This window comes from Motacilla alba, chromosome 7 (assembly GCF_015832195.1).
Source record: "Motacilla alba alba isolate MOTALB_02 chromosome 7, Motacilla_alba_V1.0_pri, whole genome shotgun sequence".
Lineage (NCBI taxonomy): Eukaryota > Metazoa > Chordata > Aves > Passeriformes > Motacillidae > Motacilla > Motacilla alba.
In genome coordinates, this window is record NC_052022.1 from 34,099,464 (window position 1) to 34,125,602 (window position 26,139).

Genomic DNA, 26,139 nt, shown 5'->3' on the forward strand with positions numbered 1-26,139 from the left:
GTGGATACATGTGCTTTTCCCCCAAACCTGTCACTATGCATTAAAGACCACGGCCCTCATCTTTCATCCCATATGAATCCCAGTGGAATGCTTGCCATGATTTCGCCAGATGTACTTGCCCAAATTGTTTCCCCAAGCCAGCAGCAATACCCAGTAAGGCAAAGAAGTGAGTTAGGGACAGCCAGGAGTTTCTGCTGGAATTAAAGCAGCCAAACAGTTCTGCTCTCAGTTTCCCTTTCTATTTTCTTTAGCCATGATTAAACTATCTGTTGCAAAGAGGCAAAACATGCCAGCTAAGCTCAGAACTTCTCCTGCAGAGGAAAGGGGCAGGGTTCAGATATCTGCTGCTCTCTGGGTTGGTTCACCAGCAGCCCCAGCACCACACAGGCCCATCTGTTGGGCAAGGGGTGACTGGCACTGCATGGAACTCAAGGGCCAGTTTTGGCAACTGCAACTCAAACCAGAAACTCCTAAAATAATTTAAAAACAAAACTGAGAAGCTGCAGTGTGTGGAGCTCTCCCTCATCCTGAATCACTGTGTTCATTAAGCCTCTGCCTGTCCTCTGCTATCCCAGACCCCAGTAGCACGGCTCTGCATGGCTCATCCTGGCTGCCAGGCAGAGCCCCAGCTCCTGTTCCAGCTTTCCTGCTGCCCCACCTGCAGGAACCTCTGCATTTCCATGCTACTTAATATATTATAGCACACCCACAGTCAACAAATAAAATTAATAAATAATTCAAGCCTTGTAAGAAATAAAACGTTAAATTGTTAAACCCCACCAGTATTTACATTTGGATTACTCCACGGGCTTGTTTCTAACATGAGCACTACTTCATTACCAGAGGAACAAACAGGCCTCACCTTGTGTGAGCAGCTCCATCCCAGTGCCTGGCTCTGGAGGTGTGCCTGCCTCTGCCCCAGCAGCCTCTGAGTTCATCTCTGAATTCAAACATGTGAGCTTCGCCAGCATTTTATTTTGTTTCTCCATCAGGAGTTACTCTGTTACAAGTCCTGCTCAGGGACAAATCAACCTTTCTCCACCTACCTATGGTACTGCTGAAACGGGACACCCACAGTCTTGTGCTGGTCCCTGTCCCCAGGCAGCTTGGCAGCATTGTCTCAGCCTGGCAGACCTTGGCCTGTGCACTGTGTGAGCACTGCTGTGGGCAAACCCTCCCTGGAGCAGCCACCCAGGGCCTCGTGCTACTCCCTGTGCCCCTGCCCAGTACGTGCCCCTGTCCCTTAAGATGGTGAGGAGCTACCAGAGGCACCAGAAGAGGCCCCTCAGTGCAGATTGTATCCATCTATCCCATGACAGTGGTCCTATCACCACAAACCACCTTGGTACCACTTGACCCAAGGTCTCCTTTTACCAGCTCAATGATCTGTACCTGTTGTTGCTGCTTTCAGAACCTTCAGCTTTGTACTTGATGCACACCTGGACACACCTGGTGCACCAACAGCTGAACACAGCTTGTTTTCCATCGACAAGGATAACAACCAAGCCAGGTTTAACATCTCTTCACACCTTTGTCAAGCTGACCTACTAAGCTTCAGGTAGCTATTGCTTGTTTCTTACTCCCTTCCTCTGCTTCCCTAAGATTAAAGGTGGCAAGCTGTTGGAATGGCAGGAATTTAGAGGAGGGTGATGCCATTTCCAGACCTCTGGTTGTTGCTGGGTTTGTTGCCAGGTTAGGTCACCCCAAAGATCTCAGCCCTAACAGAGCTGAAGCACATAAACTGAAATACTGTTGCATCACCCAAGGTTGCCATCCACCAGGTATTGTTTCTTCCCTTGAAAAGCCTTGATGGATAGAGACAGGCAGATCTCCAAAGGTACCTCATAGTTCCTTAAGATGTTTGGTGGGAAGTAGGCTCACAAATGCTCTTACACACACAGGGTTGGAGTGCCAGGAGCAAGCCTTGGTGTCTCCCTTCCCAGCTCCATCTGCCCCAGATCACTAAAAACGTCCAGAACTCTGGTTTGAAAGAGATTTCCAAAGAGGAGCAGGTCAGGGGGTGTCTACCTAAAAACTGAGGTTGATAAAAGCAGAACTAAGTGCAAGGAGACTGACTCATACTTATTTACATTTTTGACAGAAAGCTCTGCAAATCATGCACATTTTGACTTCTCAAACCTCATATGCACTGTCTTCTGTGCCAGAGTAATCCTCCTTTTAGAAAAATGGTATTCTGTATCATGCTGCAAGCCAGAGCAGGACATTTGCCTCCCCTGATCCTTTCCAGGGCTTGCTCTGCTGTCCTTCATAGAGCAGCAGGAAGAGCTGGCTGCTCTCTCACTGTATTCTCTGAAGCAGTCACTGCATCGGCCTCTCAGGAGTGGCAGACTTTGTTCCAAAGACTCGATTTGCTTCATTTTGGCATTTCCACAGTCATCCTTTACAAATAATTTATATTTCTTTTTTTAATTTAAAATTATTATTTTGTATTTTGCTGGTCACTTCCATATTGCTTCATTCAAAATCCAGAAAACAGTTCAAATAAAATCAGAGGTTAAGTGCAAACTAACTTTCCAGTGAACCGCTATGTGCGTTTTCTCCAGTCCAGTGTCTGTCTTCCAGTTTAAAGGACCCTTCCCACCCCACCCCACAGAAAATCAAACTCTTCAGTTCTCTGTCTTGTCCTCAGTGTTGCCTGACAGCATCCCCAGCTCCCTTCATGACCATGAAGAAGAAAAAGAGGGAGGAATTAGCGACAATCTTTTGAAGTGTTTATAGTCAGCAGGTATAAAACAGGAAAGCAATGCTTTTGGGATACAAATCTTCATTTCTTGGCCTGGTTTTTAGCTTCAAATGAACATATTGGAGGTGTGGTTTTGTTACTCTCTTCTGAAAGGTGTTGTGTTTAAAGTGATTGTTGTGTTGGCACACATACAAAAATGGTCATGTCAGGTACCAGTTCTGAGCAGGAGTCTCCGTGGCTGGGAATTGGCACAAAATCACGGTGTGGCTCAGAAGAGGGGCTTAGCTGTTTGTGGGAGTCACATCATCATTTCTTGGAAAGCCACAATGAAGATCTGAATGTTTTTGAAAAGCTATGTTAGCCATTTTCAGTTGCTGGGATAGAAAGTGTTAGAGAAAGAAATTGGATTCTCAATCTCAATTACTACGCTATCACACAGGATATAAAAATTGTCCATTTTTCACCCTGATGGAAATTGCATGGAGATTTCCAGGAATGCTGTACAGACTCTCATCAGTTCCTGCTGAAAGAATCGGCCTTTCTGTGGCTTTCCCTACAGTTGAATCACTGAGAACGAGCTCGACAGCAGCACTGCCACTGGCCTTTCCTAGCACCACCTGGCTTCCTTGGGCATCCAACCCCCGTGTCTGCCGACAGTGGGAAAGGCCAGGTTGTACACTCCTTCTTTCAGTCTCTTTCTTTCCTTCCTTCCAGGCTCCCAACCCAATCTGCAACCAACTCCAAGACATCCTTTCACTTAGAAATATCAAAAATGAGTGAACTGGCAAGAAGAGGAAGCTCATGGGAGAAAAAGAGGGAGGGAGGGTGGAAGGAGGGGCAAGGGCAGGGAGGAAGGGGGAGCGAGAGAGTACGAGTGAGGCAGCTAGAAGGGGTTGCCTTTCCACTTCAGTGAGAGCACAGCCGCTACACCACGGTGTTCCGGTGTCTGTAGGGCGGCGGGGGCAGCACAGTGCCAGGCTTCAGGGAGAACTCAGAGAGGTATTCAGGATTCTCTGCCACTATGGGCCGGATCCGTCCATTCTGTTTGTAAAAGTATTTTGTGCTGTACTCTTGCAGGTAGTCCGGGTGCTGGAGGGTGCTCCGTGGGGGCAGGCTGTGGTTCCAGTAGTCTGGGTTGTCAAAGGCCTTCTTGGCTTTCTCTGGCAAATTGTTCTTCAGGTACTCGGCGTTTTCCAAGGTGTTGGCGAAGGTGTTGAGGTACAAGGGCTCGTTCACGTACTCGTCCTCGGCTTTGGGCTGCCCGTTGGGAGCACTGTGGTACTCTGGGTTGTCCACAGCTTGGAGATCTCCATTCTTTCGTCGGGAAACAAATGGGTTCTCTTCCACTGGGTTTAGGTAATCTGAGGAAAGATAAAAAATAAGTCAGCCTAGAGTGGTAGTAGCAGCACTTGGACTAGAGCAGTCCCCACCTCAGCCATCCCAAGAACTCCAGATGGGATCAGGAACCAACTATGTTGAATGCGCACTTATGAAAAATGAAGTTTTCCACACGCAATGTGAGTTAAAACAGACACCTTGGAAAACTGATTTATCAAACACACTGGCCAGCTAAGCTACAGCTCTTCCTGAGCCACAGCCCTTGTGCTCCCCTGGACTTCCTCTCACTGTATGATCGACAGACCCAAACACACTCAACGACTTCTGCCTCTGCAACCTTGGACCTATTAGCAAACCCTCTGCTCTGCAGTCCTTCCATCCAGAACACTCTGTAGGAATCTTAGTTAGGCTTTCTGCACAAAGCCTATCCCCAAGGGCTAACTTTTAAGACAGCTTCATTTCTAACAGAACAATTTGCCTGATTAAAAACCTTCCATCCCTGAAGGACAAAGGGCCTTGAAGCATTATGAAAAAAAGGTTGTACAAATGAGCCCTGGAAAGGGAACAAGAGAGCCTTAGATCAGCTGCAAAATGGGACTTGGAGCAGGCTGCAGTCACCTCAAATCACTTGCTGTGGGTTAACACCCCAGTTCCAGCAGCATGGTGCTGCTGAAAGGCTCTGCACACACCTCCACAGAGAGTCCTGGTGCAAGGGGTCACCTGGTTTCACCCAGAATGGGGGCAAAACTATTAAAGGCAAAAGTTCAAGATCCAGTGAACACCTTTGAGCCCACAACTGTCACTGAATATGAGCTGGATAGTGGGAACAATTGGTTTTTAGTGATGACAGCCAAGCAGTGCTTTGGTTTGAACCCTGCAGCTGGTACAGAACACACAGTGTGTGGCCACACCGTGACAACCCTGTGTCTGTGCCCAGGGGGTCAAGGAAAGAGCTGCTTTGTCTCCTGAGCTGCTACTGCCACATCCCTGAGGGCTCAGGTGGCTGCTGCAGAACTCTGAGGATCCCTAGGGTGCACCTGCGTGGGTACATAAATGTGGGCTCACACTGAAAGTAAATCAGTGCAAGGGAGACTCCCACAGCTGCTGCTGCCATGGGTCAAGCCCCAGGGCTCCCTCCATTCCTCCATCATGTAAGACAAAGGACAAATGGCTTCCAAATTCTTAACAAACACACTAGTGATTAGTGACTAGCAATACATTTGCATTTATTAATTTCTTTAAAGCTAATGCAAAGCTTTGGAAGCAAATTCATAATGACACATCCCCTTACATCTAAATGACTGCTATCATTATTGAAAGAGGAAGAAATGAATGAGGGCAAACTGGGAAGTGCAGCATGCTGAGCAGGCACAGATTTAGGCAATCTTTCCCTTGCAGTGATGCTCTCTTTAAAGCACATCTTGTTCTTTCAATCCTAGACTTCTCTTGGGTATAAAATGCCAGCTGTGTGTATCAGTTCTGGGATAGGTTCAACATGACATTTACCAAGCACAATGCCAAGAATAAGAAGATCAATAAACAAAGCAAAGTTGGGACTATGGCTGGCTGGAGATAGATCCTTTCCTTGGAAATAACTGAAGATTTGTGTTTGGGAAAGAAGGGGGCTTGGCTTTTTTTCATTCCTCTTGTTATTTCTTTAAAAAAAAAAAAAAAGTAAAAAGAGGACTTACCAGCTTTGACATACTGGCACATTTGAACATTTCAAAGTAGAAAATTAAGGAGAGAAAACCAAATCCCCGTGTAAAGGAATATTATCCTAGTCAGAATGCTTCAACTTGATGGGTAACTAAATAAAGCCATTTTGGATGAAAAGCTGGTGAAGTAAAAAGAGAAGAAATGCAGCCAGGCTAGACCAGGAGCCTCTCTGGAAAGGCAATACTTTACCTGTTTTAGGTTTGTCTCTCATCGGCGTCATGTACCCGTCCTCATCCAGCTCTCCCCGCACGACCCGCTCGGGAATGAAGACGGTGGGGTCAGCGCTGTACCTCTGCGTGCTGCTGTCCTCTTTTGCCAGGGTTGCCACCTGTTTCTGCATCGTGCCATTGCAGCAAGAGTCTTCAAAGATCTCTGCTGCGGCTCCTTGAGCAGCTGGGGCTTCTGGAATGATGCAGCCCGGAGCCCTGTATGGCATGGGCACCTCGGCGGTGTAGCCGCCATCCCGGTACACAAACTGGTTCTGTTGGAACAAAGAACACACAGCATGGGAAAGGAGGCTCCCGAGGGGAGAAGCTTCAACAGCAAGTCATGGCTGTGCCTCTTGTGCCTGCCCTGCCCATCCTGAGCTTCCAGGCTTTGCTGTGGACCCACAAAGCATCCATCTGCCCAGCGGTGCTCAGTGGGGTAGAAATGGGGCAGGAAAACTTGTCCTCTACTAGGCACGTGGAGGCTGGACACACACAGATGCAAGAAGTGAAGGTGGTGGTGCTTCCTCTTCTATTCCTCTGGCCACCTCCCCTGACTTCTGATCAAAGCCCTTTCAACCTCATGTTTGCGACATCTCCTCCTGATTTGGGATAGAAACCACTATCATCTGTTTATCCTGGGGTGATACTTTGAGCGTGCCCTGTGGTGGGAATCATGGGGTCACCCTCACCATGTGTAATTCCATCAGGGAGTGCATTTCAGGCTGGTGGACTGTGTTTGTGTTGGCACCTCAACTCAATGGCTTAACTCCACCTACTATTTTGCTTGTCAGAACAGGCATGCAAGGAACTCTCAACATCATGGCCTACACTTAGGAAGGAAAGATGTACAGCTCCATCCAAGCCTTTCACCTTTTTCAAGAAAATTTGTCAGAGTTTTGGGTGTGGGTCCTTAGAGTTTGCACACAAATCTGAGTCTGGAGATCTTAACCATTTGATTCCTTACATAAACATTTCATTACCTGGCTTTGAGTCATTTATGCAGTAAAAGGGAGTTTGAAAAAGAAAAAAATTAGTGAAGAAAGAAGGAAAGCCTGAAGGATGAAGGCTGAATGTGAAATACTTACTCCTGACATAGGGGTGTAGGCAGGAGGAGGGCTGTGTCCAATTTCACTCTAATAGGAAAGAAAAATGGATGATGGATACATAACAAGAGGCCACATGAATGAAACAAGTCACATGAGCTATATGAGCTGATTGGGAGAAACATGCACATCAGTCATATTTCCTAACTGGACCCAAAATCCAAATTCAGTCAGGCCAAATGCCTTACCCCCTACAACAAGCTGTGTGCCTTAGAAAAGCAAGTCTTTTGCCAATAGGCTTGACTTCTGCACACAGGGCCTCTGCCAGTAAAATTAGCAGCTTAAAAAAATACTGTTCCAGGATGGCATTGTGTGTCTGTGGGCTCTGCTCCACCCTCAGCACAAAAGGCCAAAGCCACTGTCCTATCTTTAGCTCTTCTTGGCTGTGACTCTAATATTTAAATACATCCTCTGCAACTATAACACCACAGTAACAGGGCCTCTTAGCACAGCCCTGTCCCAGCATGTCAGCAGACAATGGACTGCCATTAATGTGTTTATTGCTATTTTTGCTGACAAGAGCCTTTCCAGGCAGAGGCTGCCAACTAAGATCACTATAACTGGGTTTTTTCATGCCTCCCCTTTAGTACTGAACATATTTGTCTTGCAACACCCATTACCACAGAACCTTACACATGGCTCTTCACCACGGCTGGCTGCACTTTTTTTTACTTCTTTACTGTTTTTCCCCACGAGCTGATAACCTGTGGCCACTGCTCCATTAGAACAGGAGGCAAAGAAAACAACTGTGGTGCCATTCAGTTGGCTTGAAAATTTAATATAAAAAATGTGATAGAAATGTTTAAGTGTGCTTAAATTGGCTGGTAATTGCAATGTGATGTCATAATGTTGTAGGCTTCCAAGATTACCCTCAGACAACTCCTATTGGTCAGGACATGAATCACACTGTGAGAAGAAAATATGTTTGGATTTTACCAGGTAAAATGTTTTGTTTTGTATGTGAAATGCAATTCACTTTGTTGATTTTTGGTGGGGGGGGGGGGGTGGTGTGGTGTTGTTTTTGCATTTTAAATACTATCTTGAAAAAAATCAGCAGGTGTTCCTTTACTGAAAAGCTCTAGAATTTTGGATTTCTGATTCTAAAAGTCTCACTGGAATGATCATTTCTGTCTTTTTGAGATAGACAGACCTTACTGGGCTGGTTGCTCGAGGGCCTCACTACATAAGCCTACCTAAAAAGTCTCGGCTTGTATACTAAAAAAAAAAAACAAACCAAAAATCAATCTTAGCTCCCTTTTGATGCTGTAATGTGAGTTATACCCATTAGCCGTGGAGTGCACACATCCATCAACAGGGGAACTCATCACACTCCAGAAGGAGCCTCGCTTCTTTAACTGCCCACGAGCAGCCCTCCTCAGAAATGCCCAAGATTTCATTCTGTACACCACGACTGAATTTTAGGCAAAAAACATGACAAGGTGGAGAAAGAATAAAATCCAAGAAAATATCTCCTAAAGCTTTTTTCCAAGGCCCTCTGGCACAAAATACCAGTGACACATCAGCTGTTATAACAGCCAATATTTGTGTAAAATGAGCCCTGATCCAAGAGTGGTAAATAACATTTCCGTGAATATTGGCTTGTGTTATTGCTTTCTATTCATTAATTTCATTTTCCAATTCCTTGCTTCTAAAATCTCCTGAAGGTAAATATCTCCTCCTTTATAGCAGGGACATAACATTTTCTGGCTGCATCTTAAACTGCACTGAAATCAAAGCCTTGTTGGGTCCAGCCCCCTTTGCTGCTGCAGAGCTGGTTTTCCTGGCCAGCCACAGAAATGTTGACAGGGTTGCACAATCACTGCTGTTCCTTGCTCTTAGGCAGCCTGCTCACCTCACAGGACTGAAAGATTTCTCTCTGCTGAAGGCAAGACTTGGCCAGCATGAATGTGCAAACGCATTTGAGCCCACTCTGATGCTGGTCAAAGTGCATAAACCCAGCTCCCTCCTCCTCTCCTTCACAAAAAAGCACCAAGCAGAGCAGGAGTAAAACACTCCAGCCTTGCCCCTGGGATGCTGCTCCCAAGTCCTGCTCAGGGGCATCTTGTGCTCCAGGCCTCAGGCAATTCAATGATTATCTGCTTTGAGCAAAAACTGGCAACACTTCTTTGTGCCACTCATCAGTCCTGGGCTGTGTGCCCCCAGAAACATCTCACTCTCCTCCTTCCCCTAGAAACTCTTGACCTAATTTCAAACCAAGGGACTATCCAGGCTCCAAGTCACCAAACAAAAGCATCCTAAATTAAGTGATTTTGCTGCAAGCACCACAGTTTCTTATTTATGGGAGTGCATCTGAATCATATTTGGGATGGTCTGGTGGGGCTGCAGGCAGAGCACTCAATGCAGTGTTTCCCCAGCCCCCAAGCAAATTCCAAGGGAGCAGCCTGGTATTTTACAGCTGATCCAAACTGAAATTCAAATAGGAAAGACCATTCCAGGAGAGCAGCCACCTCTGCTTGGCTGCAGTCCTGCTTCCACAGAATTTGCAGATTACTCTGCCCTGCTCCAGACAGCAAATATTTCTGAGATGAAAATCAAAGGGAAAAACATGCACCGTGAGATCACTGTGCAGTGTTCAATAGAAATGGAATGCTGTTTGTACAGTAATTGCTGGAAGCCTTTGCACACCTCTGGGGGTTTCTGGTCCCAGCTCCTGCTCAGAGAAAGGCCATATATAAATAGAAAGGATTTGACATCCCCCAGGGCTGTTAAGGTTTAAGCATGTCCAGCCCTACAGCTCACAGCACCTGACACAAGTCTGGCATTCCCTGGCCATAAAGCTGGGGACTGGGGAATCTTTATGGGAAATGATGATGTCCCAGCCCCTCCTCCAGCAGTACCTTTTCTCAGAATGTGTCACATGCTTAACTTAAATGTTGATCACAATTTAAGCACCAGTTTGATCCAGTCTCCAACAACTGCTGCTTCCACCACTGAGACACAAAACATCCAGCTTAGATTAGCAGGAGGAAAATAAATAGAAGAAACAAAGATTCAGTCTTTTTCTACATCTAAGTTTTTCTGGTTGCTGTTTGCCAGAGGACAGGTAGGGTTTGCAGGCAGTCTGGGCTCTAACTCAGTTCCCATAGGCTGAGATATGCCAGCCCATGTCCTGGCAGAATGGGGGGTTTAAGACATCCCTGAACCTGTCCAAAGTCACTTTGGGTGTTTCACTGACCCCTGGGTTCAGCTCAGTACTGACCAACTTCTTGGCTTCAGATAAATCATCACCACCTTCTCTTGCATCATTTTCTCTCATAACAACTGTCTGTTTTCACACTTGTTAACTCTTTTAGAGCAGTCCACATGGATTGGGACACCCAAACTGCCTTCTAGGAGTAATTTAGTCTGGACTGTGAACAGTAAGTTGCATACATCACAAACAAACATACCCATACACAGCACAGAGTATTTCCTGGGATGTTACTGGAAAATACCAGATATAAACCATGTATTTTCAGTCTAACACTTCACCAAGTAGAGAAGACAAAGATGACAACCCCACCAATGAAAATAATCTCTTAAGAGATGCCCAGTTTGGGCATAAAACTCAGCATCCAGCTACACTGACAGGAGAAGGCAGGGAGAATGCTTTTCTGGAGCCTCCTCTCTTTGAGCCTGATACCCAGGCTGGAAATAAAAGCATTCTGCTGCATCGCACCAAAGGCTTGGAAACCCAGCTGTTGTCTGGAGCTCAGAAACCTGCATCCATCCTCCAGCCTACCTTGAGAGGGGCAAATGGATTTCAGCTGGCACAATTTGCACTTTGACTTAAGCATGGCACAGGAATGGAGGTGCAAGGATTCCCTTTGCCTTTTCTTTGTGTAATGCATCTGAGTGTCAAACAGAGAGCAGAGCAGGAACAGAGACAGCTGGCATTGCCTCTCTTTTCCTTCCAATCTCCTTGACTCCCCCATCCTTCCTGTCACCCATGACTAGCTTTCTGTCACTCTCTTCTCTAATACACTCTCCAAGACACTTCACAGTAAATGGCCCCTTTTAGCACTGAGCCAATTCCCCATGATTTCAAAGGGATGAGGCACCATTTCCCACCTGCTCTAACAATTCCCTGTGGGACAGAGGGGTCAGCACTGCTCCTGCTCCTGGGCTGTCCAAAACACAGGACCAGCAGCTTCTCCTTTTCTGTCCAAACCTCAAGCTTCAAATCCCAAAACAGGGAAAGGATGGAGAATGAGACCAAAACCACAACACGCCCATGATTTTTTGATTGTGACATGGAAGACAAAAAATAAAATAAAAAAAAAAAAGAAAGAAAGGCACAAAAGAAAGTTGATGAGCGATGCTGGGAGCAGCAGCAGCCCCCTCCTATGTGCATGCTGCACTGCCATCTTCCCCAGCCTTTTTTATACAGTAATCAAAGGATATTCTGAGCCTCTCAAAATGCCATCAACCCTCATTGAGAATGAAATAGAGCACATCTCCATCGAAGCCTTTACAGCAGTAATCATTGCCACATGCTGGCCTGAACAGGGAGCTTTTACAGACAAAGATGAGTTTTAAAAATAAAATAAAAAAGCCTTCCTAAAATCTGAATAGAAACTTGATGATAATCTCCCAATTTTATTATGCAAGGGGGAAAAGAAACCCATAATTGTGCACTCTTGGTCTCTTAAAGCAAAGAATAGGCTTCTTGATGAAATGCTGAGTTGATTTAGAGCAGGGCTGAGGTTCTGGTGGCAATAATAGTCTAAAAGAACTAACCATCCAGCTGATTTGGATAAAATAATCATTTTTTCAACATTCTAAATCTACACTTCATCTGTGCCTCCTCCCACTTCTCCCAACTGCATCTTTTGGAGAGGCTTTTTATAGCTTTGAAAATTATTTTCCCCTCCCCTCCCGCAGCATTCAACAAGAAAGGCAGACTCTTTACTCTGGCTAACAAAGGGGGGTTTTTAGGCTGTGCTGGCATTTAGCTCCATTGCATCTATGTTTGGAAAGTACAGTATTTGGTATTTATTTTACAGGATGCTCTCTAGTCCTCCTGCCACCTGGGAGTCCTCCCAAAGCATTATCCCAGGAGTCCCACTGCCCTGGGACACTGAGCCCTCTCCACCTTGGGGGCCAGACTGGTGTTTAAGTTGTTAAGCTGCAACTCCCTGCAGCTCTGCTTGGTGCACTTGCAAATCATGCCCCCTTGTATTTTTCAGGTGCTTTTACTATTTTAAGAAAACCACAAATAGTGTTCCTCACAAATGGATATTTTCCACTAACAATTTCTGCTTCACATCTTGTCACAAAAGAAAAAATTTTCTCCTGGCTCTCATAATTATTTCCTGACTCTCAGTCCACTTTTCCATCTACTGAATTATGTAGAGTTGTTTAGCTTGCTGTTTTCCAAGAATGCCTCATCAGTGCAGTGTAAAAATATTTATTACTTACTCTTTTTGTATCTATTGACTTCTTCTTTTCAGGATAGAAAAGAAAATGGATCAGCTGTGAGCTCTCTTTACTGTTAACACAGCCAGCAGCTATTCATGGATCAGGCAGATGCTGCCTGATTTTAAACCAGTTCATATTAAAGCTCAATGAATTTACATGTCATGCATCCAGGATGGAAGCAATGTACAGCTCCAGCCTCTCCCACCAGTTCCACTGAGCTTGCAGAAGGTACTGTGAGGTGGTGGGTTTGTTATTAATCCATCTTACAGTTTGTAGATGCCAAAATACCATCCAGTTCTTTAGGAAAGTCTCTAACTCTTTATGCCTTCTAACTCTTTATACTCCTCTCTGACTCTAAAGCTGTATGCCTGAATACAAAAGCCTGACTGTGACAGAAAACAGCTCATGCATTTAAAAAAGTCCTGTTTTAAGGCAGTTCCCTGCAAAATCATGAGTTAATTTGACCAGTTGGTCCTGATAATCAGTTCAGGCTGAGAAGGATTTACTCCTTGAGAGATATCACTGATTTCAGCCAGCCTGCCTGCAAAGCAAGAAACTAATTGCAACAAAGCACTTTCAAAGAATTCTCTCTGAAGACCCAGGAATTATCTATTCCATTTGAGTCCTCCATAGGAATTTTCTGCCTTTCTCCTCTAGCAAGACTAGCACATTTTAAAAAGCACATATTTAAATAAAAGGTATTTAAATACCTGTTCTAGATACACATATTTTGTAAGAAGCTTTCCTTTTTTATGTAAAATATTAAGACCAAAATAATTTTTCATGTAATATATTTTATAGTGTATTTTTGCATGCTTATTCTCAGTACCTCTTCACCCTGAGCAATGAAATTAGGCTGACTAGTATTAGTCTGGGTTCATCTCCTGCTTTTCATGGACAAGGTTGGTTTGGTGCTATTCACACTTTCAACAAAGACTAGAAACAGAAGAATTTTCCAGAAGAAAAAAAAGTAATTAGGTAAAATACTTGTGATGGTGTGCCAGGCACAAACTAAACACTAACAGCTCTTGGGACGTGCTTAATGCAAAAGGCAGAGCAGACAGACAGGAGCCTCCTACCACCAGAATGCCACTAAAACTTAGGAAAGCAGCAAATGGGAATTGGAGCTCTGAAAAGGGGGCTTGATGGACTTTCAGAATTACCCTAAAGGTCTGAAGGCAGCAAATGCAGGAGTTGCTTAGACTCTCCTAGGGAAAGACACAAAATGTAGCGTTTAGCAAGAGACATGCAGAAGGGCTTCATACAAACTTCTCCAAGTAATCATGCAGCTTTAAAGAAGCAAGAGAGCTGATACAGAGTTACTCAGTGTAATCATCTGAAACACCATGAAATGCTTTGAATCAATGTCTAGTTCATTTACAAGACCATCTGTTCTGGCATTGGAGATTTTATTCCCACACTTGCATAAGGAAGTGACAGAGGCAAAAAATGACTACTAAGATTTTCAGGAAGCGTTTGTTCACCTTTTAAAGAGCAGCAATAAAGGAAAGGCATAGAAATAACTAAAGAAGACCACAACCTGACAGACTGCCCTAAGAGGTATCAAATTTAGGGAAAGATTTGATCACAGTATTTTTTTGGAAGATAGTGCAGAAGCAGAATTGTGGCAAACACCACAAAAAAAAATAAAACAAAAAAGAAAAGGACTGTGTTGTCACATCATTTAAGAACAAACACATATAAATGGTTATATCCTGTTTAGCCTTTTAAGCAGAAGAATCAGAGAATCACAGAATATTCTGAACTGGAAGGGACCCCCAAGGATCATCGAGTGCAGCTCCTGGCCCTGCACAAGACACCCCAAGAATCACACCATGAGAACCAGAGATTTCTGATAGCTGGCAGCTCCTTAAATCTAGCACAAAGAAGTGTGCATGGCAGGTAGGAACAGGATCCAAACCCTGCTGAAGAGTCAGCATTAATTGCCCAGTGAAACTGTGATGTATTTTCCATCCTACCTGACACAATCAAGACAATCTTTCTAAAAGACAAACTCCACCCCAAATAGAATGTCTTCACTTGATGCAGAAATTAGGAGACAAGAGACTCATGTCCATGCTATGCCCGAAGGTTGGACAAATGCTTTTGATGGCCCCAAGCAGCCTCGAGGTCTCTTCACATACATTTTGGATTAACTTCAAGATGAAGCAATTTTACTGCCATCAGTCCCATGTGGCTAGGACACAGCTGGAGACATGACTTGGGCAGGAGCACCCAATTTCCTTCTCTTACAGGAAAAGAAATGGGGAGCAGGTGCTGCTAAAGCCTGGACACAAGAGGAACCATGGTCAAACCACAACTCCCTCCTGGCTTTGCCAAGGGGCGAGGATGCTGCACTACTAGACCTAAGGCCATGCCAGGACTGCAGCAGTGGCACACCAGCACTGCTCGGAGAACTCAACACTGGCTCCCAGTGTCCCCCAGGCTGCTTCAGCCAAGCAGGAGAGTCTCCATGGGCATATGGATTAGACATCTCTGAAAATAAAAAAATTGCTTGATATTTAATTGCAGGGTTGGCAGGTGCGTCCAGGAGGTACAGTGCATGGAATAAAATTACAGGGACAGCATCAATAAACAGTATAGACAGTTTTCATCAGGAATTAGCCAAGGATTTAGAGCAAAACCCATCACGGGGCACACAGAGTGCTTGCTGTATTAGCATTATCTCTGCACACACAGGACAGCACTCGTTACAAATACCTGAATGAATCATCTAATGGATGTGAATGCAGGACACTCGAGCACTAGCTGGGGTCCTGTGCTCATGGAAACACTGCTGAGGATTCAGCTTATCTCTCAGAAGCACAGAGCTTCTAAAACTCTATTTTTTCTGGAGTATCTCTGGACAGTGGAAAATAAAAACTGGAAAAAGCCAGAGACAAAATTGCAGCTGATGAGTTTCAGATCCAATGAAAGAATTCAATTTAGCTTAGGATGCTAATTTTTATTTAAAAGCTGCAGCAGTCTCAGAGGGGACTTCACAACCGAGGCCAGGGTCAGAGCCTGTGCAGGGCTCTGCTCCCAGCAGCACAGGTAGGTCCCAAGGCCATGCCAGCAGCTTGGATGGGATGGAAATGCTGGAGCTGTGTCTGAGCCTTGCAGCTTCATAAACCTCTGTAACCCCTGGAGGAGGAAGGATGTGAGACTCCCTGGGGAGCTGGCAACTTCCCAGAAGCCTTCCCTCTCTCCAGGTCTTCTATCCAGGGGCTGCAGCACTGCAGTGTTAATGCACACCCAAACAGCTCTTTTCTCCCCATGGGTGGGAGTGTTTTACACAAGCCTCCTCCTGTGGTGGCTCTCCCACCAAGAAGCTGCAAGGATTTAGACTTGACACCATCACAGGGAAACTTCAAGGCTTTCCTGAGAAAGTAAATGCTCCTGTTCTTCCTTTGTTTCTTTTTGGGAATCAGAAAAACAGAAACATCTACAGACACTGAAGAGTTTGATCAGCAGCCTTGGAAGGGACTTGGATTGATGAAAAAATAAAGTACACAGACATTAGGTAGAAAAATCATAAACTTAGGTTTCTATAGTTGCAAGTAAGAATATACCTTAAGTAAGAAACTGTGTTGATAAGATGATGAAGTGTTTATAATGTAGAGGTGTGGCTGTCCAGAGTAGAAGAGAGTTCTAAGAACTCTGTTTTGATTTTCTTGTACTTATAGTTCTTAGAGAGTACTCAAAGTACAAGAAGGTTCTAAGAGTTTAGAAGTTATAATTGAAGCATATGTGTGTGAGTGTAACAAGAGCCTATTAGACAAAAGTATCCACAGTGCAGTAGGAATAAGTAAAGGTGAGAGGTTAGAAAAGCAAAGTACACCTTGTGGCAACCGCTCATTAGATTAGAAAGTTAGATATTGTCTTGTAACAAAGAACTTGTGACTACTTTGAGTTATGGCCAACTGCTTGCTCCTTTAAAATCTCACAGCCTCTGAGACTGATGTTTGTCCAAGCAATGAATGGCTCTTAGCCCAAAACGAGTCCCATCCCCTCATTACTAGCAGCAATGATGATATTCCTTGACTTCAAAGCCTATGTGTGAGAAGGTTTGTGATCTCCTTGCTTTCCTCTGCCCCCCTCTGTCCCCATGGAGCTGTGCTGCTGGAACACTGAACCAACACTGCCAGCACAGAGAAGGAGCACGGTGCCCTGATGGACTCCTGGGGCACTAAACTGCCACTGGAGCAGCTAAGGTGGGAAATACAGTACTTTTCATGCTGCTTATTCCTGAAAATGACATGGAGATCATGCAGCTCTTGTCCGGGTGTTTTCCTTCACCAAGCTGCCTCACAATCTCCCCATGAAATGCGATTTGCCAGTCACAGTGAACACAAAGTACCTAAGCTGTATCCTTTCATTTGGTGTCCATGGCTGCAGCAGCAGCACAATGAGTTTGTGCAGTATCAATATGCACTATGCTAAACAAGCCTAAATCAGAGACTACCCAAAGCAAACAGCAAGCCAGAATCAGGCAAGTGCAGATAGAGAGCTCTGACAGCATCTCAGTTCCATGTGACTCCTGTAGCTGACATCCATCTGTACTGAGCTATGCACAGCAGATGCACTACTACCTTCAAGGGGTGATTGTGTTATGTTTGAATCAATCTTCACTAAAAGAATAGGAATGTACTGAGAAATGGACTGCTTCACAACAGAAATGTATGTGGCTTTCTGCACACATGTATTACTCCATAAAACACCTCTGCAAAGAAAACCAAGAGTGCAGGGCTTCCAGTTCAACCCTCTCTGACCTCTCTGTCTGATCTAGGTCAGACAACTTGGCTCACAAACTGCACACTTTTGGCAAAAGGTAATTTGTTTAAACGTTGGATTGTTGAAAAACTCCCAGCAAGTTACTGAAAAAAGGATACAGTCTTGCTACTGTCATTAAATTGAATTGCAAAGCAAAGCTCCCACTGTCTTTAGCGGTACAAGATCACAGTTTCAAACCAAGATGGGAAATTGTGAGCTGAGGAAAGGAGCTGTCATGTCAAGAATGTGATGGAGTCTCTCTGTACGGCATAAATGAGGCCTGGGGTCTCTTTCTGCAGCTCTGCTGAGCTCAAGATCACATGTGTGCAAGCAGCTGCAATGGTGTGCTTTGAAGTTGGGAAAAGGCTTTGTGAAAGTTATTTAAATTTTCATGTAATAACTCCACCACCACTAATGATAATATTAGAAATAAATGCCTGTGTTTTCATTGCATGAATGTCCCAGTGACTATGCTGGCTGCCCAAATAACATGCTGTTAATAAGTCTTTCAGAATATTAACTCTAGGATTTTCGTTGGAATCCCCTCAGCTCTAGTGGGATCCTCACCTGGGCTGGTACCAAGGACAGAGAGCAAAAGGAGCTGTTGAAAAAGCAAGTACATTTCTCTCCTAAGCCTTTCTCCTTTCAATGTGTCCCAGTGTTTCCAGCAAATATGGGAATGGGATGGCTATAACAAAGCCACTGTGTCAGAGCCTGCCCTCTCAGCCCTGTGTTGGTGTAAGGGGCAGTACTCCACTGTGGCAAACTGATTACACCCCTGTGCCAGTGAGTACCTTCCAAAGTAACTGCTGTCCTTCCCTTCTTTCCTCAGAAGCTGGCAGCAAAGGAAACAACCTCTCCAGAGACAGCTAGTAGTAAACCTGACTTATTTCAGATCACCATCAATTAACTCTTGCAGCCACAAAAAAGAAAGTTTTTCACTTATTGCTAAGTTGTGCATCATCCCTACTTCACTGTCATTCAGTGATGCAGGAGAAATGCTACATGAATCCAGACATCTCCAGTTTCCTTGCCTTTAAAACTGCAGCAATTTCTTTCCAAACTGGCTATTAAGGTCAGATTTTGTCTTCCTTATTCCCAGAAAGCCCTGATTTCCTCAGGAGAGGGTAAGGAGCTTCCTGCAGGGTATGGCCAGAGCATGGACACTGCCTCAGGTTATACACTTGGCTCTTTCACTCACCTCTTCCCTGTCTCACATGCTGTACTCAGTTCACACCCGGGTATGAATTTGGGACTATCTCAGCTGAGGATAAACGTCCAAAAGGTGTCTAAACCATGAGGAATGAACAGCAGCATTTCAAAGGGACTATACTTGGTATTTAAACTGTGACTCTGGACAGAAAACAAGTGCCTAGTTAAAACACACCTGATGCCTGTGTGAATGCCCTCACATGAGTAATGCATTTCACACCTCCCAGTTACGTGAGAAGGGATGGCAAGTGAAATGTTGAAAGGCAGGAGCCAAGCACGGGAACAGGCAGAAGAGGGAAAACAGATTCCAGACATCTGACTTAGCTCCTCACCTGCAGCGGGGCACAGACATGTAGGACAGGATTCAACACCCCAGAGCTCCCACAGCAGGGCAGAGACTGCTCTGCAGCTGTCAGGGGTTAGTGGATAGAGAAAGACACCTCCAGAAAGGAACTCATCCCGCTGGAAATGCCCCAGATAGGCAGCAATGTTCACCCACGCTGCTCCAGTGCCATGAAATGAAGTCTGGAGGAAGAGCTCAGATTGTGTCCCTACCCCTCAGATGGCTGGAGTTCTGTGAGCTGAATTGCCCTGAGCACTCTCTGTGCCTGAAGTCCCCATGAGCAACACAGAGCATTTCCCCCCTGACAGGGAGGGTGCACAGCTCAGCCTGCCAGCATCTGCCACGTGCTCAGCACAAACACACATTTGGGAAGGGGGGCTATGAAAGCATCCCATGCCAACAGGAAAAGGGGCTGGCTTGGAAATCTGCCTCCGTTCACAAAAGCTACATTATCTGCTTATTCCAGCTGCCCTCAGTTCCTTCAGTGCCAGCCCTGCCAAGAGAACAGGATGGCAGCACCAGGGCTGTGCACTTCCTGGCCACATCTCAGTGCAGATGCAGCACTGCTTGACTTCAGGAGCCTCAGCTGTGCTTTCAGGACAGGCAGCTCAAGCTGAGCCTTTGTTCACTCGAGGCTGGGCTATTAATTTAGTATTCACTAAGGCACAATGAACAGGGAGCCCAGTGACAACATTTTTATAGCCACCCTCCTTACAAAGGGAGCTTGTAATTCCCAAGGCAGTGCTGGCCTCTGTTTGATTGGTGTACTTAAATCTCCACCTGTGCTTTTATAATAACCAATATTTTCTGGCAGAGCTTGCTCTTACCCTGTTGGAATCAATTCTTGTCCTGGAGGTGTAGATGGGAGGAGGAATGTTGAAGGCTTGAGGAACAAGATACTCTTCAGCATCCATCATATCTTCCAGGTCTTCCTCATCAAGAAGATTTTGGAAGAACTTGCTGTCATTTGGGCTTGGGAGCTTCATACGATCATCTCCCTGAACAGATTGTATTGAGAGGAAAAACATCAAAAGATGGATTAACTTCCCAAAGAGAGAATTTCAGCCTTCCTAATGCCCTGGCAGCCAGGCTGCAGGCACTGCACATGCTGCTTTATTTGTTCAAAAGCACTATCTCCACATAATTTGTGGGTTTGTTTTGTTGTTTTTGTTGTTTTGTTGTTTGGTTTTTTTTAACTAGGAATATGATGACAGAAAGGGAGCAACTGCATGAATCAAGCAAAACCATGTTTTTGGCATTCTTGTGATTGAGCTTTTATTCTTTCTTCTTTTTCCCATGCAAGATCAGTTTCTGACCCAAGTTCTGACATATTTTGTGAAATATCTCAGCTATTTAGGCTCAATTAGGAGGAGTGGGGAATAACAAGGAAACTGTTGTGTCTGGATGTTTGCTTTATTTTAATTTGCACTTTAGGGGACTTAGAGGGTAAATTTCTCTCTTATCTGTATGGAAAGTTCTGCAGAATATAAGAGAGACAACAGTGCCTTGAAATAACACCTATGAACTGGAGAGGGGAATCCTGGCTGCACTTTCTTGGTGCCACAAAACATCACAAAAGGCAGCCCCAAACACCCATCAGCCTATAGAAACAATGCTAAACTCCAGTGGCTGGCTGGACAGTGGCCTCCCAGTCCTCAAGAATTACTATGCCCCATGTGGAATCCAGCAGAGAATGATGATGGCTGTGCTGTGGGGTGCACACAGACCCATTTAAAAACTCAACAGCAGCTTTGTCACTGTTGATTGCACCCGGGAGGGATGGGAGTGGGGACGGCAGAGGCAGCAGTCCAATGCAGTGACCCTGGTTTGTCCTCCTGGAGCTCACATTGTCTGCAAGGAACACCGGAGAGAGGGTGAAACACCCACCAGACCATGCAACAGGGGAGAGAAGGGCAGGGGCAGAAATGGAGGAAAGAGGATATTCTTACTGTCATTCTTTGGAATAGGGAAACTCGTCCTGTCTGACAAAGCCATTTAATCAGATCGGTTTTTCCAGAATCAGCTGAACTTACAATTTACCACAATGGGGAATACTGCAAGAGGAATTCCTCATTCAGCACCAAAATTCCTCTTGACTACTATTTCACTTTCCAACCATATTTCCCTTGTGCTGAAGCGGAGCAGGATGATTCGCGGTGTGCAGGAACACACCACGAGTCATCTGGCAGCTCTACCCAGTGAAATCAAACACCACACTGCGGGACTGGCACTGGACACATGAAGTGGCACTGGCTGTACTTCTGGAGGTTCTTCCAGTAGGAATCCTTATGTCAGTGTAGAGCTGAGGATCAGCTCAGTGCACCTCTGGCCTGTGTTCCATGATGTGAAGTGGACACAGCATGAGATAGAGCAGGAGAACATCATTCCCTGGATCAAATTATTCCCATGCTCTGGTCTCTGGTGTTTCACCATATCTTTGTTTAGAAGATGTGCCTGGGGCTGTGTATTGTATTTGCCATGTGTCAGAGGTGGGGCAGTTCTCTCTGTTCATGGGGCAGTTTTCTTTATCTCTCCCACAGCCAATCCTCCCTCCAGGAGATTTCTGCTGTTCATGGCCAGTGAGTGTCCCTGCATGGCTGATAAAATTCCATCATCCCATGGGGAGATGCTCTGCCCAGGGCAGGAGCCAAGCTTTCCTACCTGGATAGAATCTGACCCTGGGAACAGCACAGCAGCCTTTCCCACTGCATTCCCAGAGGAGCAGCTTTCTTCTCCACTGCATTCCCAGAGGAAGAGCAGGCCCATCTCCAGCAGCCCTGGAGCTTCAGAGGAAAACTCCCCCCTTCTCCAGGATCCCTGCTCCAGCAGAACCACAGCTGGCACTGCAGGAGGGCTGCAGCCACCATGGAATGGCACTGCTGCCAGCACCCTGACCCACAGGGGGTCAGCTCCTATTCTGACTCTGGCAGTGTTGTTTCGTGTTACTGCATTGTTTATTTTTATTTTTCCTAACAAAGAACTGTTAATCCTATTCCCATATCTTTGCCTGAGAGCCCCTTAATTTCAAAATTATAATAACTCAGAGAGAGGGGGTTTGCATTTTCCATTTCAGTGGAGGCTTTGGCCTTAGCAGACACCTGGCTTTTCAAACCAAGACACACCATCATCTCACCTTGAAGTTTTCATTCTCCTTTGAACTGCTCACACAGTGGCTCTTTACCTGAGAACCTTACACTTTCTGTGGCTGGTGCTGAGCTGCAATAAACACACACACAGGTCTAGGCTGCCACAGAATTAGGGAAGGACAAGTGCCTGTGCTCAGGCACACACAGGTAGTTCTGGCTACCTGTACTCACCAGCATCCACAGGGCAGTTCCATGGGATGAAGCCATGAAGGATGAGCCCTTGACTGCCCTGCCACGGGGATGTGAAACCTCCAGAGCCCTCAGAGCGTAAGGAGAACTGAGAGGGAAGCTCCTCCCCAGCATTAGAGCTACCAGTGTGACAGTGTGACACAACTCCCTGTCTTCTAAGAAACTTTCATGTTTAGGCTGTGAAAGAATCCTGCTTGTGATCTCAGCAGGGCAGGGAAAAGACTCAGCCTAATCAATTTTAGAACCAAGGAAGTCTTTGCTCTAAAAATAGATCCACTGCCTGCCAATGGACAAAATTTGTAATTTGTTCATGAGGGATTGCAAAGCACTGAGCAGCTCGTAAAGGCAGAAACTGTATATGTGCTCATAAACATGAGCTTAGGAAATGAATTTCAGATTGTTGTATTATTAATATTATTATAATTATTATTATTATTTTGATACTGACACTGTACATTCTACTTCGTGCTTGTATAACACTGTGGTCACTGTTTGCTTTAGGTTCAAGAGCACCTTGAACTTGAAAACATTCAAAGCCAATGCCCCTAGGAGTTGGGTGCTGCAGAAAAACTTGTTTTTCCCACCCCTGTGATGCTGCAGGGTTGCTCACCTGAATTACCAGGTATCTCTGAGGGTCTCGAGCCATTCTAGAGAATTCAGCAGCCAGCTCCTTGAATTTTGGCCGACTGTCAGCATCAATCATCCAGCCTGGATGAAAGATGAGAAAGAAAACAGTTAAATGTCAAGAGTGGAAATCATTCTGTTTCTTCAAATTCACAAGTTCGAAATGCTTGATAGCTCTGGCCCAAAGAAAAGTTGCAATAAAGAACCCAGAAGAATGGGAAGTTATAATTCTATGATGCATAAAAGAGGAAACACCTGGTTTTGGCCAGGCTAGATTGTTCCTTATTACAAGGAATTTTCCTTAATTTGCTGGGCTCCTCTCTGTCCCACAGACAGCAACACCACCTTGCAATTTTCTCCATCTTGCACACTTGGATATCAGCACTGACTGACTTTTATTAAGGATGTGTCTCACCACATGGGACATTTTTGCACTCAACAAAGCCCTTGCACAATTTAATTTCCACACCTCCATGCACAGTACAAGTGTTTTCAGAAGACACTTAATTTACTTCTAGTTGTCCTTTCCTTTTTCTTTTTTTTTTTTTTTTAGGGCTTTTGTGTACAAAGCAAAAGGGAAAGGAGTATATATGATGGATGAGATGTCTGTATGTTAATCTCACTTAAATTAAGCCAGAAATATCAGAGAGATACTTCTAATTCTTTTTAAATTAGAAGCATAACCTTGGAGGATACTGTCATTAGAGGGGGTATCTTGGAGATAAAAAACTTGGAAGAAACCACGTGCAGACTTTTTTTCCTTTTTTACCACAGTAAAAATATTCATAAATTTTTGACCTGGAGTAAGAATGATAAAAAAATAATCCTCTCTGTAGCATTTCTTCTATTAATTTTACTTTTTATTATTACTATTGCAATCATCATTCTTGCTACTAAAAATAAAACCTTTGTGATTTCTTTCCTCAATACTTGGAAACAGGGTTTCTCCTCACAGCCTTCTCTGGCTGGGTATCCATGTGCCATAATTATTTGTAATACTATCTTTTTTACATCAGAATCAATTGTCATGGAAATGACAAAGGTTTACAATAACAATCATACAATTCTGACTTCACAGCAGGAACATGAGATAACATCTGACAGTAATAAGAGGCTGAGCTAACTCGGCCCTTCAGAGCTAACAACTGCAAAACTGCAGAAGATGTGCAGACAGTGTTTAAATGGAATTTACAGCATCTTGGGAAGCTTTTGTTTTGCAGCAGCAGCTTGCCCTGTTTCCCAGCTCTGCCAGAGACTACCTATGCAAAGGTTCTAAACCAGGGTCCCTCCTGCAGCCAGCACAGAGGTATCAAAAGTGACAATTCCTTACACTTCACCATCACCATATAAACATCAATCGTGCAGATTGGGGGCTGGGGCAGGCGCTCTCCCTTCTCCAGGAGGTCGGGGATCTCTCGAGTTGGGATTCCATCGTATGGCTTCCCACCAAAGGTCATCAGCTCCCAGATGGTCACTCCTAGGCAGAAGAAAGAGTGTCAGTGTTTGGGGTCACACTGCTCAGATTCCCTCACAGCACAGTAGCCTGGCCCAGTTCTGGACTGCAATCTCTTCTTCCTCACCCGTACCTGGAAAACTGAAGTTTGGACTGGGGGGACAGGAGGAGTTGAGCAAGTGACTACACAGTGCTCAGCTGCCATCTGGGCTTAAACCATGACAGTCTGCCACTTAAAAACCCTGGAAAATGGTGAAAGAGCACTTTGTGGTAATCTTAAAAGCAACTTCCCTCATTTTATCGGTGTAAGAAATGGCATGATAGACCTGAGGCACATGAGAAAGGTCTGAGCCAAATGAAGGGTGGTAAAGTAAATGGGTGCAATAACAAAAGAATGCATCACACTCTTTTATCAAAAAGGGAAATGAGTGCCTGATCTACTCTATTATTTTAAGGGGAAAAAGCACAGATGTTCCCTAAATTAGAGCATCAATTTCCCACAAAGGTACAGCACTGAGTAACATGAGGTCATTTGCTTTGCCTTGGAAGCCATTCACAGCCACTGCTATCATTTCTTCCCTTAAATCACCTTATGGATCTGAGTTTATGATAGTGCTGCACTACAAACCCAAGATTCTCTTTTTGAAAAGCCAAAGGATTTGTTTTGGCTTCAGAGCTGGAAATAAAGATCATATATCATAAGTAAAAGAATTTGTGCCTGAACAGAATCTTAAATATTGAAAATGCTGCTCTCACACTGTTTTGTTTAACTTTTATTTGAATTGCAAAGGTCATTTTAAGCATGCCTCAGATCAGTACCATATTTTGACAACTGTCGTGCTAATGTGAAAAGTGATGGGCAAAATTATCTCATGAGTAAACCACATTTATTTCACCCTCATTCATCTCCTTGCTGATATTAAATAACTATTGTTAATACTGTTAACTACTGTCAGTTGTTTATAGTCTTTTTCTTTTTGATTTTAGATGTTCTGGGCTTCCTGCATTTAAAATGAATTTCATAAATGAAGGCATATTTTTTCCTGAGTGATCCAGGGTATGCAGAATTTGAAGAGAAAGAGCAGCTTTACCAGATCGATTGAACTCTCCCAGGCTCTTTCCAGCTGACTAGAAGAGGGCAGCTACCCAGCCACAGCAAACAGTGTCTTTTGCTGCTACCCACAGGTAAAAGTGAGTAATGAATAGAGCTGTACACCCTTTTGGCTCAAAATAATATGGCAACAGGAAATGCAGACAGGACTCCATAGCCCCAGACACTGCTGCAAATGTCCATTTACAAAGGCATACATGATTTTATTAGTAATAGCTGTACCAGATAAACAGGCAGAGACCTCAGCAGATGTGGCAAACAGCTCTCATCTGAATAACCATTAGCAGCAATGAAGGAACATCTCATTTCTCAAATATGACTTTTTCTCTGTGTGTGTAGCTCACCAATTCCCAAGTTATCTGTGAAATTAAATGGATGCTTGTTCTAGTTAGTTTGGAGAGCTCGTCTCTTCCTTTTCTTTCTCTTGCCATATTTGCTCTGTATTATGACAAATTCCCTTTTATCTGACTCTAGGTAGAGAAAGTCCCATAAGCCTGAAAATATTTTTTGACATTCATGGCTTTTAGACTTGAGCTTTTCAAAGACTGCTGGAAATTGTGACCTGCAGCTGTATTTTTATGAATCCATGGCTAAGCTGAAAGAGGTCTTCTTCTGTCATAATAATCAGCCAAACTGCTACCAGACCAGACCTGGAGGCACTCACCCCAGTGGGGAACATCATGATAATATATTTCAGTGAGCAGGGAAATAACACAGGAGACAGTAACAATTGCTGCTTAGAGTTACACATTTAAAGAAAAAAAAAAAAACAAAACCAAAACCTGAAGAGCAAATGC

At 44.6% G+C, this 26,139-nt stretch overlaps 1 protein-coding gene across 1 annotated transcript in view; it reads right to left on the minus strand.

The window, feature by feature from the left end:
• Nucleotides 1-1,467: 1,467 nt before the first annotated feature.
• ERBB4 (erb-b2 receptor tyrosine kinase 4) overlaps nucleotides 1,468-26,139 on the minus strand; it is a 574,039-nt gene continuing 549,367 nt past the window's right edge. Inside the window, exons 23-27 of the mRNA XM_038142045.1 lie at nucleotides 24,109-24,255; nucleotides 22,765-22,862; nucleotides 19,647-19,817; nucleotides 5,948-6,239; nucleotides 1,468-4,065 (exon numbers count right to left, since the gene is read on the minus strand). Of these exons, the coding sequence (XP_037997973.1) occupies nucleotides 3,629-4,065; nucleotides 5,948-6,239; nucleotides 19,647-19,817; nucleotides 22,765-22,862; nucleotides 24,109-24,255 (1,145 nt within the window). The 3' untranslated portion in view covers nucleotides 1,468-3,628. The remainder of the gene's footprint in view (nucleotides 4,066-5,947; nucleotides 6,240-19,646; nucleotides 19,818-22,764; nucleotides 22,863-24,108; nucleotides 24,256-26,139) is intronic.